At 36.2% G+C, this 15,732-nt stretch overlaps 1 protein-coding gene across 3 annotated transcripts in view; it reads left to right on the top strand.

Moving 5' to 3' along the window:
• PDE7B (phosphodiesterase 7B) overlaps positions 1 to 15,732 on the top strand; it is a 175,763-nt gene that overhangs the window by 52,994 nt on the left and 107,037 nt on the right. For 2 of the 3 annotated variants that reach the window (XM_068677341.1, XM_068677342.1), the window contains one exon: positions 4,590 to 4,650. In XM_068677341.1, coding sequence (XP_068533442.1) covers positions 4,590 to 4,650 — 61 coding nt within the window. Of the gene's footprint in view, positions 1 to 4,589; positions 4,651 to 6,335; positions 6,409 to 15,732 lie in introns of those variants that run through there. The other variant, XM_068677343.1, reaches the window with a different exon arrangement.

Raw genomic sequence — 15,732 nt, 5'->3', positions numbered from 1 at the left:
GTTTTGCTTACACTCCTTTGGCATAGAACTCCCGCAGAAGACTTCCTATATTCATTTGTAGTCCACATAATGTCCTGTAAAGAGGTCATCTTGCCTGAGAGATCCCTCCTCCAGCAGTCTTTTAATACAGAAGATTGTGCCTGTGTAACATGGTATTTCCTTTTTCCAACAGGTGGTACTGGGCCATCAGAGCCAAGCAGGCTGGCTTCAAGCCTTCTAATTTATCTCATCAAAGGAACTGAGTTCATTTCATTTTTTATTTTTTTTTTTCTGACTATCACATCCTTTCATCCCTGTTCTCTGACTGCAACTATTTCATTTTTCTCTCTTTGTTTTTTAAGCTCTGTTTTTAGCAGCTCTAAGCTGCTCTTTTTACCATTTCAGCTTACCACTTTTCAGCTTATGTAACAGATTCTACATCAGGGTGTGTATCTTATCTCAGGAAAGGGAGTTGAGAGTAGAAAATCCATTAATTTATTTTCTTATCTAAACATAAGTCCTTTCTCACATGTATAATGAATTTGAGGCTGCAATCCTGTGTGGAAATGCATCCATGTTACTGAAATTCTAACTGAAAGGGGGGAAAAAGCAACCCACAGTCTAGTCCAGAATTCAGTGATTCAAGAGCTATGAAACTACAATGAAGATTTGGAGGGGTTGATTTTACTTGTATTTACCCATTTCTTTGTTAATAAAAAAATAATTTGATCACTTCCAAACACAGCAGTATTTCAATTTTCAGCAATAAATCCTATCTCACAAGAATATATGTTATTGTACTTCAGGGGAAGTGAAAGCTGGTGGTATTATTTACAGCATGGAATCTCCTGTAAAATCAGCAGTCCAGCATCTAGGGCTACTTATAACAGGACCAGTCCCATCACTGCTTAACAGTCCTAACCATGAAGTCCACACTGAGATTTAAAAATTCCCACACTTTGAGATCATTTAGATCCAAGAACATGATTTATCATATTTTAGAGAGAAAAACCTTGCAACTTGAATGATGTTCAGTTATAGGTCAGCTCTATGAATCCATCTGCATCATATATTTCAAGAAATGAAGTTCAGAGGTTGCTCTCCTGTTTGAGTTTACGCTCTTCCTAACTGGATAATATATTTCACGTTTACAGCTCACCACTGATATTCTTACTTATCCAAAATGAGTAAGGAAAACTGATACTTTCTTCCAGACCTGATTGATATGAGTATCAAAACTGCTGTCTTACAAGGAGTAGCTTTGCAGAATCACAGGATCACAGTTGTTCTAGGAGCTGTTTGGCCAGACTTTAGAAGGGATTTATTTATCTCTCATCTTCCCCTAACAGATATATATGGTGATCTACATGCATGCAATAGGTCTGATATGTCCAGAATTATTCTTCCTTTACTTTCTGACTGATTGAATTTAAAAAGTAGAATAACCAGCATCTAATGTCAAATTCCTATTCTTGCTCTGGTGGGTCCACTGCTGACTCTGCAGACAACTTAGAAGTTTACAGAGGAGAATGAGCCGCTGCTTTAGTCCCAGTTTGGAAATGGATAGGGAGTGGAGACACTCTTGGCTTCGTCTCTCAGTACCATCCCGGCATACAAGCAGGTGGAACAAACCCAACCCAGAAAGGGAAGTGAGCTGGGCCAGGAAGAAGCTTATCCAGCCCTGGCAGGAATTCATAACAGCGGTGACACCGTCTCAGTTTAATCCTGAAAATTAAATCCTGAAGTCATTCCTTACCCTCTCATTCATGGAAAACATTTGGTAACAGCAAAAATGCCTCAAAACCTCTATTTTTCAGATGAACAAAAATGAGCTCCTACTGCAATTCTGTGCCATTTTACACACCCAAGATCCAAACAAATCTTTTTCAGATTCTGTGAGGAGTTTAGTAACAGCTTATTTTTCATCCTATATATGCACACCTATGAGCTTTCACTGGCATCAGAAATAAAATTGCTGCAGAATTTTTTTCTTGTGATATTTCTAGCTGCAGGGAAAGGAGTAAAAATCTCTTAATGTAGTTGTTTTTGCATGATTTTCAGTCAATTGTGTGGATTGCAGGGATTGACGGAATTCAGATAAGCCTATGAACTTTTATACACTTATCTGAATCCTACTTGCAAAGTTTTCAAAGTTCATCCATCATTATAATAGATCCTGTGGGATGTTAGTGGACTCAGTAGAACATTAGCTGTTTTCCAAGTTTCCTAATACTAAGACTGATAAGTATTGCTAGATATTGTAAGACACCATTTACCAGCCTGAAATGTGATGTTTATGTAAATATGTCTGGAACATACAATACATCTGAGGGACTAAATCAAAAATAACCACAAGTTTTGAAAGAGTGGCTTAAATTCTGGGCTGAGAAGGACAGTGAATTTTGAAGTGCTTTCTTAAATCTATGTTTGTCAAAATATACTGAAGAAATATATTAGAATATATTAGAAGAAAATATATTAGAAAGAAATATATTAGAAAATATATAGATATAGATATATTTCTATATATTCTAATATATTTCTAATATAGAAATATATTAGAATATATTAGAAGAAAACACAGGGAAATGTGAAAAAAAAAAAAAAAAAAAAAAAAAAAGCGCCTATCTTAACACTCTTCCCTGAAGAATAAAAAGCAAATTTCTTTGTCTCCTGAGAAGGAGCCTGTATAAGAGCATTTGTAAAATTAACTTTGAAATGTTGGATACTGTTTCTTTTTTGTAATATTTCAGTAGTATGCTCTCCCACCTGGGAAGGCTAGTACAGATGTCTGTTTTCTCTTTTTAGATGTACTGATATATAAAGAGACTGTGCGTAGGAGATGGGCCTTTGTTTGTTTGTTTGTATTTATTTCAGTATGAGGGAGGTGAAGGTGATTTTAAAAACAGTGAGTTCCAAGTGTGTTGTGTTATTCACCTATGAAGCTGTTGTTGCATTACAACTTCTTTGAATCCCTGTTATTTTTTACTTACCTGTACTTACTTTACTTTAACATTATCTGCTGTAAGTGGCACTTTTTTTTAACCAAAAAAAATAAAAATAAAAAATAAAAAAGGATGGGAATAACCATTTTGTCTTACATAAAACAGAAAAGCATATGTGCAGAAAAACAGAAACTGTGTAGGAATTAAGAGAGAAAAGAAGAGGAATGGAAATGGATATTTCTCAGTGATTTTCCCAAACTTGCATCACTGTTCTTTTATTCCCACTTGGTTATAGGTGCTAAAAGCATAAATGAAAATGAACAAGTATGGACCACTTTTATCTATAGAATATGAAGCTGTCCTATATGAGGCTTTTACCTGTAGAATATGAGGTTAATATTAAGCCTATCACAAACTTTGAGTGTACTGATAAAAAAATGAACCTTTTTTTGGAGAGCCTGAGGCAACCACTCCTGAACTGAGTGGGTTCTGTATGCTGACTTTAATCGGAGCTGGATCGGACCCATGAACCACATCAATTATGTTCCTGCTGGCAGCTAAACTGACATATCTGTCTGCATAAAAGACTCACAAATGATGCCTCATCTTTGAAAACAGCCAAACGTTTTGTATTCTGCCCCTAAATCTAATGATGTTCCTTCATTGGATTTGTATCGGGACAGAACATCAGCTCTGATCAAATATATCTACACCTGTGAATATTATTTTTTAATATTAATTAATATGACAAAACACATTAGCATAGAATCAGAAATTATTTGCACTTTACAAAAATTGGTTTTACTCACATGTGTTACAGAGAGCTCAAATTCAGCAAAATTACAGTTTTCTTTAATTTTAAGAGCTGTGTTTTTAAAATAAGCTAATTTTACAGAAATACAATTTGTTGAATCAGCTTGGCTGAAGAGATGGTCTCTGACAGGAGGGGTTAAAGAATGGACACTGGAGTGAACATTGGACCAACCATAGGCAAAGCAGCAGTATGGAGTGGAATCCTAAACTTAACTGTTCATACACTGAAAGGCTGTGGCTTCATGCTCCTGTCCCTGTTAGTGGCAGATCTGATATACAGGTGATTCACTGTCCTGATCTGCTTGTTCTCATCACTTGTCCATGACAGAGATTGCCACACCCTCTACCCTTCTATCATTTCAGTCCTTCACAAAATGATGCTCTGAATCATGGTTAGGAAATGACTGCATTTTTAAAGCCAGCCAAAATAAAAGATACATTTCTGTTTTGTTTTATTTTCAGCTGGATCATTTCACAGCTCATGGTTAGGGTGCAGCCATGTGACGACTAAATCAGTGTATGGAGGGGGCTGCAATACCAACCAGTGGTAAATGAGGGCCTCCTGCATATTTTGGACCAATGCTAACAAATAGTAACAGAGATGAGGCAGTTGTTTAAGCCATATGTATCTGGTGAATACCTGGTGAATTCCCTAGAGTACAGAGTTGACCCATCTTTACCTATTAACAATGTCCATTTTTCCTCTAACTTTGACTACTTGAAATTATTCTGATTTTTGCATTTTATCATCATGTCTCTGAGCATTTCTAGTGCCAAACGTAAAGAGATATATCAGAGGATGAGGTTTTAACTAAATATATATTAACTAAATCTTTTTCTTTTTTTTTCCAGAGGTGCGGAGAAATCTCATTTGATAGTCCTGATCAGAATGCCAAATGTGTTCGCATGCTAGGTAAGAGTCTTTTCTCCTCTTGATAATAAGAAGTGTGTGGAAATATGTTTACTTGGAGATTTCCCCTCAAAAGTACATGATAAGTGTTGTGGCATTTATATAGCTAATCCACATGTAGTCCTCATTAATTTATTCTTTACACGCAATTTTCTGTTACTTAAAGTATATATATATTCCAATAGTGCCCATCTACATAGATGAAAATACAGCAATACCACACTATAATTGTGACCTCTGATATACTCAAGCCCAGAACTCATATTAAAAAGCTGAAAATCTCTGTAACAGAGCCAGATTTTTGAAATCACCCTGGGGATAATGTGAACTTTTGTAGACTGCACAGCTTTAATATAATAGAGCATTTATGTGCTTTTAAAAAGAGTATTAATTTCACAAATATATATCAAAAGCCTCTATGTCAGGCCTTCAGCTGCATCAATCAGCAAAATTCCCATCATTGTGATCTTACAGATTTGCGCTGATGTAGCACTTTGCCCATCATTTGTAAAAATTAATATTGAGCAGAAGTGTCTATTCTTTGGAAACAATACAGGAATGTTCTGCTATGCTTCATTAATTTCTGTGACCAATTTTAGTGTATTCACTTGTTCCATCTACAATGGTAGCACTGAAACATTAATAGCACCATTAGTATCACAGCAAAAGTCAGCAGCAAGTGTCTAAAAAAATAAAAGATAATTTTTTACTCAGAAAAAAATAAAATCACGGAACATTTGAAGGATTAGACTTTAAATTCTGAGTACCTTTCACCTGCCAGGACTGAGATAAATATATGTGGTAAATTAGAGTATTACAGTTAAAAACACAATGACTGAAATAGTCACAATTACAAAAGCTGCAACTGGCAATGCCTAGGAACGTAATTCCCATCTGGGTGCATAGCTGTGTTCTGTAATAACAGATTATGTGGTTTGTTGTTTATATTCATTAAATCCTATTGTCACAATAGACTATAATTGCTGCAGAGGAAATCTGTCATGCCTATAGTGCACAGATCCCAACAGATGAACTGACACAATGGACCGTAATGATCTGTTACATCAGTGATCCATGGTTAGAGGTTCTTAATGGCACAAGCTGACAGAAAAGATACACTTTTGATCCTTTATCATGTCAACTATAATCTACAGCTAAAATACTGTTGAGTGCATAATACTGTAGCTCTAAGGAAGTTATATGCATGCAAATGTTATTAACCATTAGAAGAAAGGAAAAAAAAAAAAAAAGGAGAAAAAGAAGAGATATCAGGAAGAAAAAAAAAATTGCCTACAGCTGAAAGTCTTCACTAGTTGGTTTGTTATTTGGTTTGGCATTTTTATAACATTTTGGTCTGAAACTGGGGAGCTTGTCCTTAGTGCGAATTATTCTTTAGGAAGAGTGAAGAGAACATGATCTTTTTTCCAGTAGACATATTCTTATCTATGTCATCTAGTATGTACATATGCAAGAATAAGAAGTTATACTGTACTCTACAGGGGAACTGCTAGGAATGTAAAATGACTCTAAGGGGTTACACCAAAAGTCGGACTAGCTAGTGGGACTTTCTCAGAGGTGATATCTCTTGTATTTTAAAGTATTTCTCCTGCTAATTTTATGCATCAGTGTCTAATAAATTAAGGACCTTAGTATCCAATATAATACAGGATATTCTATTTCATCCCAAGGTATTCCAAATCATGTACAGAGCTGAGGTTATTCTAAGAGCAAGGGAATACCCGACAACTGGCTCTGTAAGAGGTATGGGAAGTAAAAACTAAATTTGCTCTGAGGGCAGCTGCTGGAAACTAACTTCACTGTCTTGATTTGCCAGAGAAATGTGTGTGGTTCTGGTAGTGTCACAAAGCCAGAGGGCTCCCATGCTGATACTTCTCCTCAACTCTGTGAGGAAGAGCATGAGCCAGAAAATGTAAAAGACCTCAGACTTTGTGTTGAGTGCGTCATGCGGTATCCAATTTCAGATTTTACAGGGGAATTGAATTTCCAAGAGAATGAAAGAAAAATTTTGTCACTGATCAATGCAAAACTGACATTATAACATCTGTGGGTATAACTAATGAACAAAGCACAACATGCCTTCAGAGAGGGGTATCTTTGTTGACTGCACAGTCTTTGAAATGTGCTGAAATCGTCATGCTGTCATTTACTGTAACATTGGCAAAGTACTGAAAAAAATCTAGAAGGGCAAGTCCCAGCAGCTGCAAGAGGATAATTATTTTGTACGAAAAGAAAGACAGGAATCTGGAGCACTGACTCTATTTCTTCAGGGATCTTTGACACAAGACCAGTCCATACTTGCAACGGTATATTATCAAGCAGTATTCTAGAATGGTAATAGATGTTTTTGTCAAAAAAGGTTTATATCTGGTTTACACTAGTATTTCTGAGCTTGCTACAAATTTAAAGATATTTGGAATAACACTAGGCTTGCTAGCATGATTCCAAACTCCTTGAGATTATGGATTGATATGGGTTATGTGAGTGAGGTTCATTTTCCATAAAGGCTGAGGAAGAGAGGTTTTCAGTGAAAGTCTTATTCTATTCCTATCTTCTCACTGGAAATTGGGAAATAGTAAATAAAGAAATGCCTAAATGCTTACAATGGCTACAGTGAAAGCAGATAACTTTTCAATGGACTGAATTGATATTGCTTCATATGAGGTTAAGAGCAAAATAATCAATTTAGTGTCTTGTCTTTTAGTATTGGAGTGATGGATATTTAAAATCCAAGTGTGAAAAATGACTTGAACAGAAATAATTAAATGATCTCTTTAATTTCTACTTCCTGACGATATAAAACGTAATGACTGCATGTTATACCCTGGATATGTTTGTTACCAGTGCAATTACATGAACTCAAGTGTTTAAAGAATATGATGTATTCCCCCTTACACTTTATATGATACAGGTTTCTTTATACTTCTGCATGTTGTACTAGTTAAAGTAAAACAACTTTTGTAACTGTTGCCAAAGAAAGTTGGTCAGTGGCCCATCTTAGCCTTTTGAAGACCTAAACTATCAGATCCTAAACTATCACAGATTTCTGGGTTTTGGCATTTGGCAGTTGAGAAGAATACCATACAGTCAGTATAATTGTGGTGTCAGAAGTTTCCCTGGAAGCTCTGAGTCTCTCCAGAGCCTCCAGTAACTCATCAGCATTTCCAATGAAAGGTAGAAAATCTGTACCATTCTGCTTAAATTTGAGTGGTTATCAAGTTAGTGAGATTGTTTTACCGTGACAAAATTGAAATTCTGAAATGGATGTCAAAAATCTTTTGCTTTATTCTGCATTCTAGAAGTTAGAACCCTGGGCTCCTCATGCCCCTTACTTGTAATGATTTTGATTTTTTTATTTTTTTTAATGGTAATTGGCAAATAAATAAATAAATAAATGAGAAAATAAAAGGGTATTCTCTATGTGGTTATTAGTTCAGATATTCATACTGTGAACAGCAGAAGGGAACTATCCCTCTCCCTTGAGGGCCCACTGTTGTTTTCAATGGCACAACCTGCAGTAAATTTTTCCCATATGTAGACAAACATTTTCTGGGCTCAGGCATGACCCAATGACGTATCATGCAGAGATAATTGGGTTAGTTTGCTGTGAAAATTGCTGGTTGGATGCCTAAGCTAATTAACTCTGCTGAGAAGTATTGCATACTAGCTTGGAAGAATCCAAAGTTAAGGCAACTTAACTTTGTCAGTCTGTAAGATTGGTACAGAAGGACAATGCTCATTCTGAAATATTTTACAATGGTGAAACTTACATTGTGGTGTCTATGTGAAACTTGTATTACAGTGTCTGTGGTAATTTTGCATTTTCCTCTTAGTCCTGCTGTACTCTATCCTTTATTGCTCTAATGCTATACCTCTTTTAGAGTGGTGTGAAAACTTAGGACAAGAAGCATGTACCCCAGAAATAATCATGGGAAAAATTGTCTGAGACTTCTGAGAAATAAACATAATTTTCAAATTGCCTGGACCTATGAATTTATAGCCTACAGAGGTGGTCAGCTACCATACTTGCCTGCAAAACATCCATCTATTATGATACAGAAGAAAAAATGTAGGTCACATGGCTCTTCCAAAGCATAGTGGTCACCTCAGTCAAAGTCAGTTTGTCACTGATACATGACAGTATATTAACCACTCCGACCTACTAATCTATTTTTTAACTACTCATATTTCCATTTTGTATAAATGTCTGCAAACTCAAAGATAAACTTCAGTGTATAAATAAATACCAATTTATATAAGATAGACAGTTATCTTTATATTTGCTATATAGAAAGTAGGCAGGTGCACTCATAATAACACTTACAAAATTACATCACCCCATCAGTTTAAATCTGTTCAATGAAGGAAGTGGGATGGAGGATGAAAGCAAAATGAGCATGTTACTCTGGTGGGCAGTCTCCCACTACCAAATCTGGTCTTTGCTTCTTACTGGAACACTGGGTAGATTTTGAAGAGGTCATGTCTCTTGCTGGTCAACTCTGCTGTCTACAGCAGGTTTTCCAGGGGAAATGTGAATTGCCATCCTTAAGGAACTAGTTATTAAGATGAACACATAAACCTACCAGACGCCCCACAGCAAAAGTTGAGGTGCTTTCTTTTCATTATTGTTAACTCCATACAGACAAGAATAATGTGGATGAGTTTTGTTTCCCTTTTGGTGTAGCATTAATCCTTGCAGGAGTAGACAGATTCCTTGCTTAGGAAAAAAAAAAAAAAAAAAAAAAAAAAAAAAAAAAAAGAAGAGCTCATTTGCTCATTTTTTGGTATACTTCTGTTATTAAGTATAAGTATCTATTAAGCATCTAAAAAGACTTACAGATAAAGAAATCAGCATTTGGCCATGAAATGAGTTTCATGGAACCAGCTTCAGTGGTAGTGGCACTTTGCCCACAGCAGAAAACCACCACACATTTGAACAGAGTTGGCAGCTGCAGCTTAAGAGAGAGACGTTACTGGAATAACAACTGTGTTGAAAGCCAGGACTGAGGGGTACTGGCAAGGCTCTGGCTGGCTGGCCTCTAGCTTACATAACTACTGAACTCACCTTTGCTGGGAAAAAAATAAATAAATCTATTTATATTTGCTTTGAGAAACCTAATCAGGTGAGTAACCATATTACTGAGTGGAAAAATTAAATATTTAATAGTTAATGTGTTGATTCACCTTGAAATAAAGGGAGAAAAAGAAATGAGACAGCTAATCAAATGGTTCTGCAATGGTCAAAGTTTACAGCTTTGAAAGCTTTATGTAGTCCTCACCGACATAATGTGAAATGTGACGCTATATCTCGTGTACATGCAAAACTTCTGCTGAAACTGATAGGCATTCATGACCAATGGTGTTCTAAATAGCCAAATACACCAACTATTTATATCCCAGTCATCGAAGACTTACACGTGCACTTGACCTTATGCAGACTAAGTATGCTGTCTATGCAAGTGACTTGAGAATAAGCACATGAATTAATCATTGTAAAATTGCAATATGTTATGGGAAAAAGGCCTCAAATCTTCTCTGACTAGCAAGATATCTTTATTTGTTGCTAAGCTGCCTATTGGGATTAATCAGAACTTTATTTTGGGGGGGGGGGGGGAGGCTTAGGACGTCTGCTACAAAAAGATAGGTTCCTATTCCATGAGCAGTTTTCAACACAGAATGAATGGAAGACATTTTTTCCACTCTAAAGCAACGGTATGAATGTGTACAGAAAGATAAACACAATGCCTCTTTTTGGTATCTTGTTAATGTAGATAAATTCAGAAGTAAACATAAAAGCCCATGCGAAGAGCTCTTCACTTGTATTTTGTACTGTAACTGCCAAGGAAAGTCTCTCTACTAGAAATTTATTAGGATGAGAACAGTACAATGTAGGTAAGATCTCTGGAACTGTAGTTCTTCCTCAGTCAAGTAGACAAAAGGTAGAGATTGTCAAATATTGCAGTGGATAAACACACTTAAAAATAACACTTAACTCATGATCCAGCAATTATGTTTGTACACACATTCAGAAAGTGGTATCTCTGTAACCTTACTCCCATCAAAACAGAGGCTAACTGCTTCTCTGTGCCACTTCACTTAAGGCCTCCTCCCTGGTTGATTGTCTCTTCCCGAAATGCAGTATTTTCTGAATCTCACCTGCTTTCTTCAAGAGCACTCATTATTTGTTCACTGCAGTGGTGCAGAGGAGGCTACGTGCATCAGGCTGTGCCTTGTCTGGAAGGCCCCGGTCAAGATGCCAGGCTGCCTACGTTTGAGAGTAGCTTGGACACAGAAAGCGGCAAACTGGTGGGCACGAGGCTGCAACAGAGACTCTTTTGTCAAGGGGTTGACAGTGTACACACGCTGTCATGGTGCCACTTCATCACTGTGTTGTGGTTTCATGCTAAACAAGTAGGAACTCTTTGCCTTTATTTATCATGAGTTTTATGCCCCACACCACAAAGAATGTAAATATCAAACCCATCTTCTAGTTTCATGACAATTAGATTAACTTGGTTAAGAGATTATAAATATATATATATATATACAGATAAATTTTCTGAGGTCCTTAGAATAATTTTTGAAAGTTTTGTCAGTATTGCAGTAATTTTGATTTAATTACTATTTTAGGTGATTATATAGCCTGGTAGCTAAGTGACAGCGATCACCTGTTTATCCTGTTCTGTCCTGTAAATCAGGTCAGACTGAAACCACTTGTCTTGACGGTATTACACTTTTCACAAGGGTACTGAAGGAGACAAAAACTGACATTGGCATGTTGTGTAGGCATATAAAATGCTTTTCTAAATTTATTTTTTCCCCTATCACTTAAATACTAACTTGAACAGTTGCAGATTTATCCTATGTCTGAGCTTGGTACTGGAGAGAAATGGGTGTATCAGGGGACCTGGAGGGAACACAGTAATAAGGAAGTCATGCATTAGGATTTGACACTGACTTTAGGATGCAAACATACCACTATGGCCTTCTGTAAAAGGGGGAGTTGCTCTGCTGCTCATGTCTACAGAAGCCATTCATTGGAACCAGAGGATTCAGCTGAGGTACTAAAGCTCAAGAAATGATCACAAAATTAAAAACACCCCAAAAAAAAACACAGCACCCACTTTTTTCTTTGATGGGTACACCAAGCTAAAGGCAACACAGCCTGGGGTTAGGCACTGTCTGTTCTACTGTTCTACCTATTGACCCCACACAGGGAAAAATGATGGGTATAGCTCTGGGACGACAGCAAATAAACCTATGGCTAGCACTCTGCCTGGGGGAGCGCATATATGTAACACAAGGAAAATCCCAAGTTTTGCTTCCCAGACCCCATCCCTTATTATTACTTTTTTTTTTTTTTTAATAGACACTTCTTAGATAGAGTAGAGAAACAGTTGCTTGACTGATTTACAGATGATGATCTCATATCTTATTTCATGGTATTTGTCACATGAGTTACTGCTTATCCCCTGCTGGAAAAAAGATTTCAAGCGCCTATTCAGTTTGCTGCCTCACAGTTTGATTTTTTCTCATGCCTAACCTTGTGCCTAAACATGGACTGCATTCACGTAATTTCCCATCTTCTTTGTCCAAACTGTTATGAGTGGGATGTGTTCACCCAAAGTACGTGGTGTACAGAAAAGTGCTGTGACTAATATTGCTGTAATAATTCTCTCTCACAAAATGGGAAAGGGGATAAGAAACAATTTAGAGATGTTAATGGGACCAAACTGGAAAGTAAAACACTTACCCACAGTTTTGCAACCAGCTATGCCTTTATGATAGCATAGGTATAATGATATGTCCAAATGTAGTATTTCCAAACTTTCATTTAAATTGTTCAAATTCGTATTTTGTGGTTTGAACTCATCTCTAGCAATTAATCTTTGTTTCTTTAATTATTACTTCATGATACCTTGTAATTTCACAGTCTCTGCAATTTCCTACAGATTACTAGGTAGCTACCCTTAGTAAGAGTGATTTATGTCTGAGAAAGCCGTAGAGTTCTTGTGCTCACAAGCTATCAGTCCCTGGTTTTAAATGTTTGTAAGCTTCTCGGCTTGAGAATACATTTTCCCATATTATTCTCTGCTCTATATTATAAAAAATGTCTCATTGTATCTTGGACATAAACAAATTTGCTGTTCTGAAATGATGTTAATAATTTTATCATTCTTGCTAAGAACAGGGAGTATATTATTTGTAGGATTTTTTTTTTTCATCTTTAATATCATAAAGAAAAAGCTACAAAATCAAATGCCTGATATTCTTTGGCCTTGCTGGCTAGGTAACTAGCTTTCGTTGTTGTCTTTAGTTTCCTTTCTCTGTTTTATAAAATTATAATTTCTAATCTATATCTGTTTCTTTCCTATGCATGTCATATTCCTCAAAGCTTTAAGTTGATGTCTTAGACCATCCCTTGATCATCAAACTACTTAAGCAAGTATTTACATATTCTTACTGAAGCCAAAATATGCGTAGGCTGAAAAATGTTCCAGTGCACGGATCAGTCACAGTGTCTAGCACTGTGCTTGCTCAAGCCCTGATCTGATCCAAATACTTAAGGCTCTGGGCTCATGAAATCATGGAGTGTGACTCTGAATATTATGAGAACTCGATTTAGCAACAAGAAATGGAATTTCTGAATCTCAAATGTCCATTTCAAGAGATTACTTTATTTCTTGCAGAAGACTTTGGAGAGTATGACTTTATTACTGTATTTCCCTTATAGGGCATTCCTCTCACTACACAGATGAAATAACGCTAAAGATGGTTGGGATAGTTGTCATCTGACAAATCTATAAATAATATTAATAATTTTTTTAAAAAAATAATCTATAGCCAGCATCTGATCTTCCCTTCTGTAGTCAGAAAGAATAGAAAGACAAATTTCCTTAACACTCGGCTCATTGCAAAGCAGATGTCTAAAACTGGTTCGAGGAATCCTGCTGAAAGAGTGCCTGTTTCTCCCTGCTAACTGATTAAGAAGTTTCTAAGTTTTCAGCATATTTGTAGTAATGTAGATAGCAAATTGTGTTTATTTATTGAATTATTTTTTTTCTCATTGCTTTTCTGAAGTCTTAATTTCTCGTTCTCTTGTGTGACATAGCTGGAGGATCTCCCCTGATATCTGAAAAGCTCCTGAATTTTAGTTGAATAAAGTTGAAAGCATGATAAAAGACTTTTCAGAACTCTGAGAGGTGTAAATTGGCCTGATGGTCACGCTGTCCTGTGAGTAGAAAACTCAACAGTGTCACAGAATGTTTGGATGTGAAGACTGAATTCAGCCAATAATATGTAAAATATGTTTTTGATTTTCACACCATTTTAAACGCAAATGTTATCCCATGGAAACTTTTCTAAGGATGGTACTCCATAGCCTGTTGTAGATGGTGTCTCTACATTTGTGTTTTCAATGTTACCCCAATTTACTTCAGCCTTCTGTTTGTATTGCGGAGCAGTCTCTTTATGCACAAAATGGACTCCTTTCATATGAAATAAAGCAAGCTACATGCTCTAGGAGCGCTTCTAGTGCATTCTAGCTGCTGGTAGACATTTAGTCCATGGGAATATGTTACAAATAGGCCAAACTAAATCCTCCAAACCATATACAGCACAGACATTGGGTCTTCAGCGCCAGCTGTTTGACTCTGCTCTTGTGTTGTTCTGCTTGCTTCTATGAACCTTGCCAGAGTCATCATCAGTTGTAGCTCTAACCCCTTGGCTGCTCTAATACACAGATTCCTGTATCCACACAGTGCTTTCAGGACCATTCACTGCATTCAGCTATGGTTTAACTGAAGATGCAAAGAATGTAGATAAATTGTAATTTAAATGGGTTTTGAGCATGTGTTTTCCTGGATATTGCTTACCTGCTTCCAGTATACATGCCATCAATTTGTGCATGCAACCTAGAACCTAATCAGGTGTTTCTTGTACTCTGAAATGAGGACAAGTTCATGAGGAATGGTAAATATGATTTAACACAATGTGAAATGCTATCCTTATTAAAACCTAAGGTAAAATGTCTTTTAACTCTGTCAGGATTTCACACCAAGTTTATAGATGAATACAGAGCAAATCTAATTTAACACTTAATTCAGATGAATTAATAATATTCCAGGCCTTTGTTTATTGGCATGAACTAATGAAATCCTCACATTTTATGCACGCATATACAAGATGTAAATTAATATTGTAGCATCTTACACATATATATTTATATATAACAAACAGTGCTAATGAAAAGAACTCAGAAATGCTAGCATCATACAATTTATAAGTAGAAATTTCTTGAAAGAAATTTATTGAAAGAAAGCAAGGACTAATGGTCTAGAATTGACATCTCCCTCTGAAAATAGAGTTGGTCATATACTGACATCAAAGTCATATAACATTATCAAAACAAGAAATATATTATCATGGTGATAACAGAAGAGAGATTTATTTTCAGTGTCTTTCAACCAATTAGATAACAGTAGGTAAAGATAGGTTCTACAGATATAAGTATTTTTGTCCTGTTGTTGTTATTAAGTACTATTTGAAATCACTGACATCATTTTTAAAGGAAGCTTCTGTATTTTTGCTCCATGAACTGTGTTTCAGGTTTTTACAGAAGTAGAAAGACAAATTTATAGTTAAGGTACATGACTGGGCACTTCATCAAGTCTCAGAATGCGCTGGCACTTTAATCATTGAGACAGGCATTTATCAAGAGACAGGTCATTGTTTGTCTAAGGAAAAGACAGAAAATGTACCTCCCTCTGTTCTAACAGCCCTGAAAGGACTTTCTAATGGAACCTAATGTCTTTAACTATTGGTTTCCACAATTTCATATTTACAGACTTGGGTCAGTATCTGCCATGCAACAAAATCATAGTTAAATTGGTATTATCTTGCTTTGCTATGGAAACCTCAGGTCAAGTTGCCAATACATCCGGACATTCTGTTAATGTTCAAATAAAATTATGGTATGAGTTGGGAGGATAACAAAGTAAGCAAAGGGGTAGAAAAAATTATTCGAGTTCTCAGTAGCCATACGATGCAGCATCAATAGCAGTCACT

This window comes from Anas acuta, chromosome 3 (genome assembly GCF_963932015.1).
Source record: "Anas acuta chromosome 3, bAnaAcu1.1, whole genome shotgun sequence".
In the NCBI taxonomy this organism is placed as follows: domain Eukaryota; kingdom Metazoa; phylum Chordata; class Aves; order Anseriformes; family Anatidae; genus Anas; species Anas acuta.
Note: the sequence above shows the minus strand (reverse complement) of the source record. Positions and strands in the feature narration are given on the sequence as shown.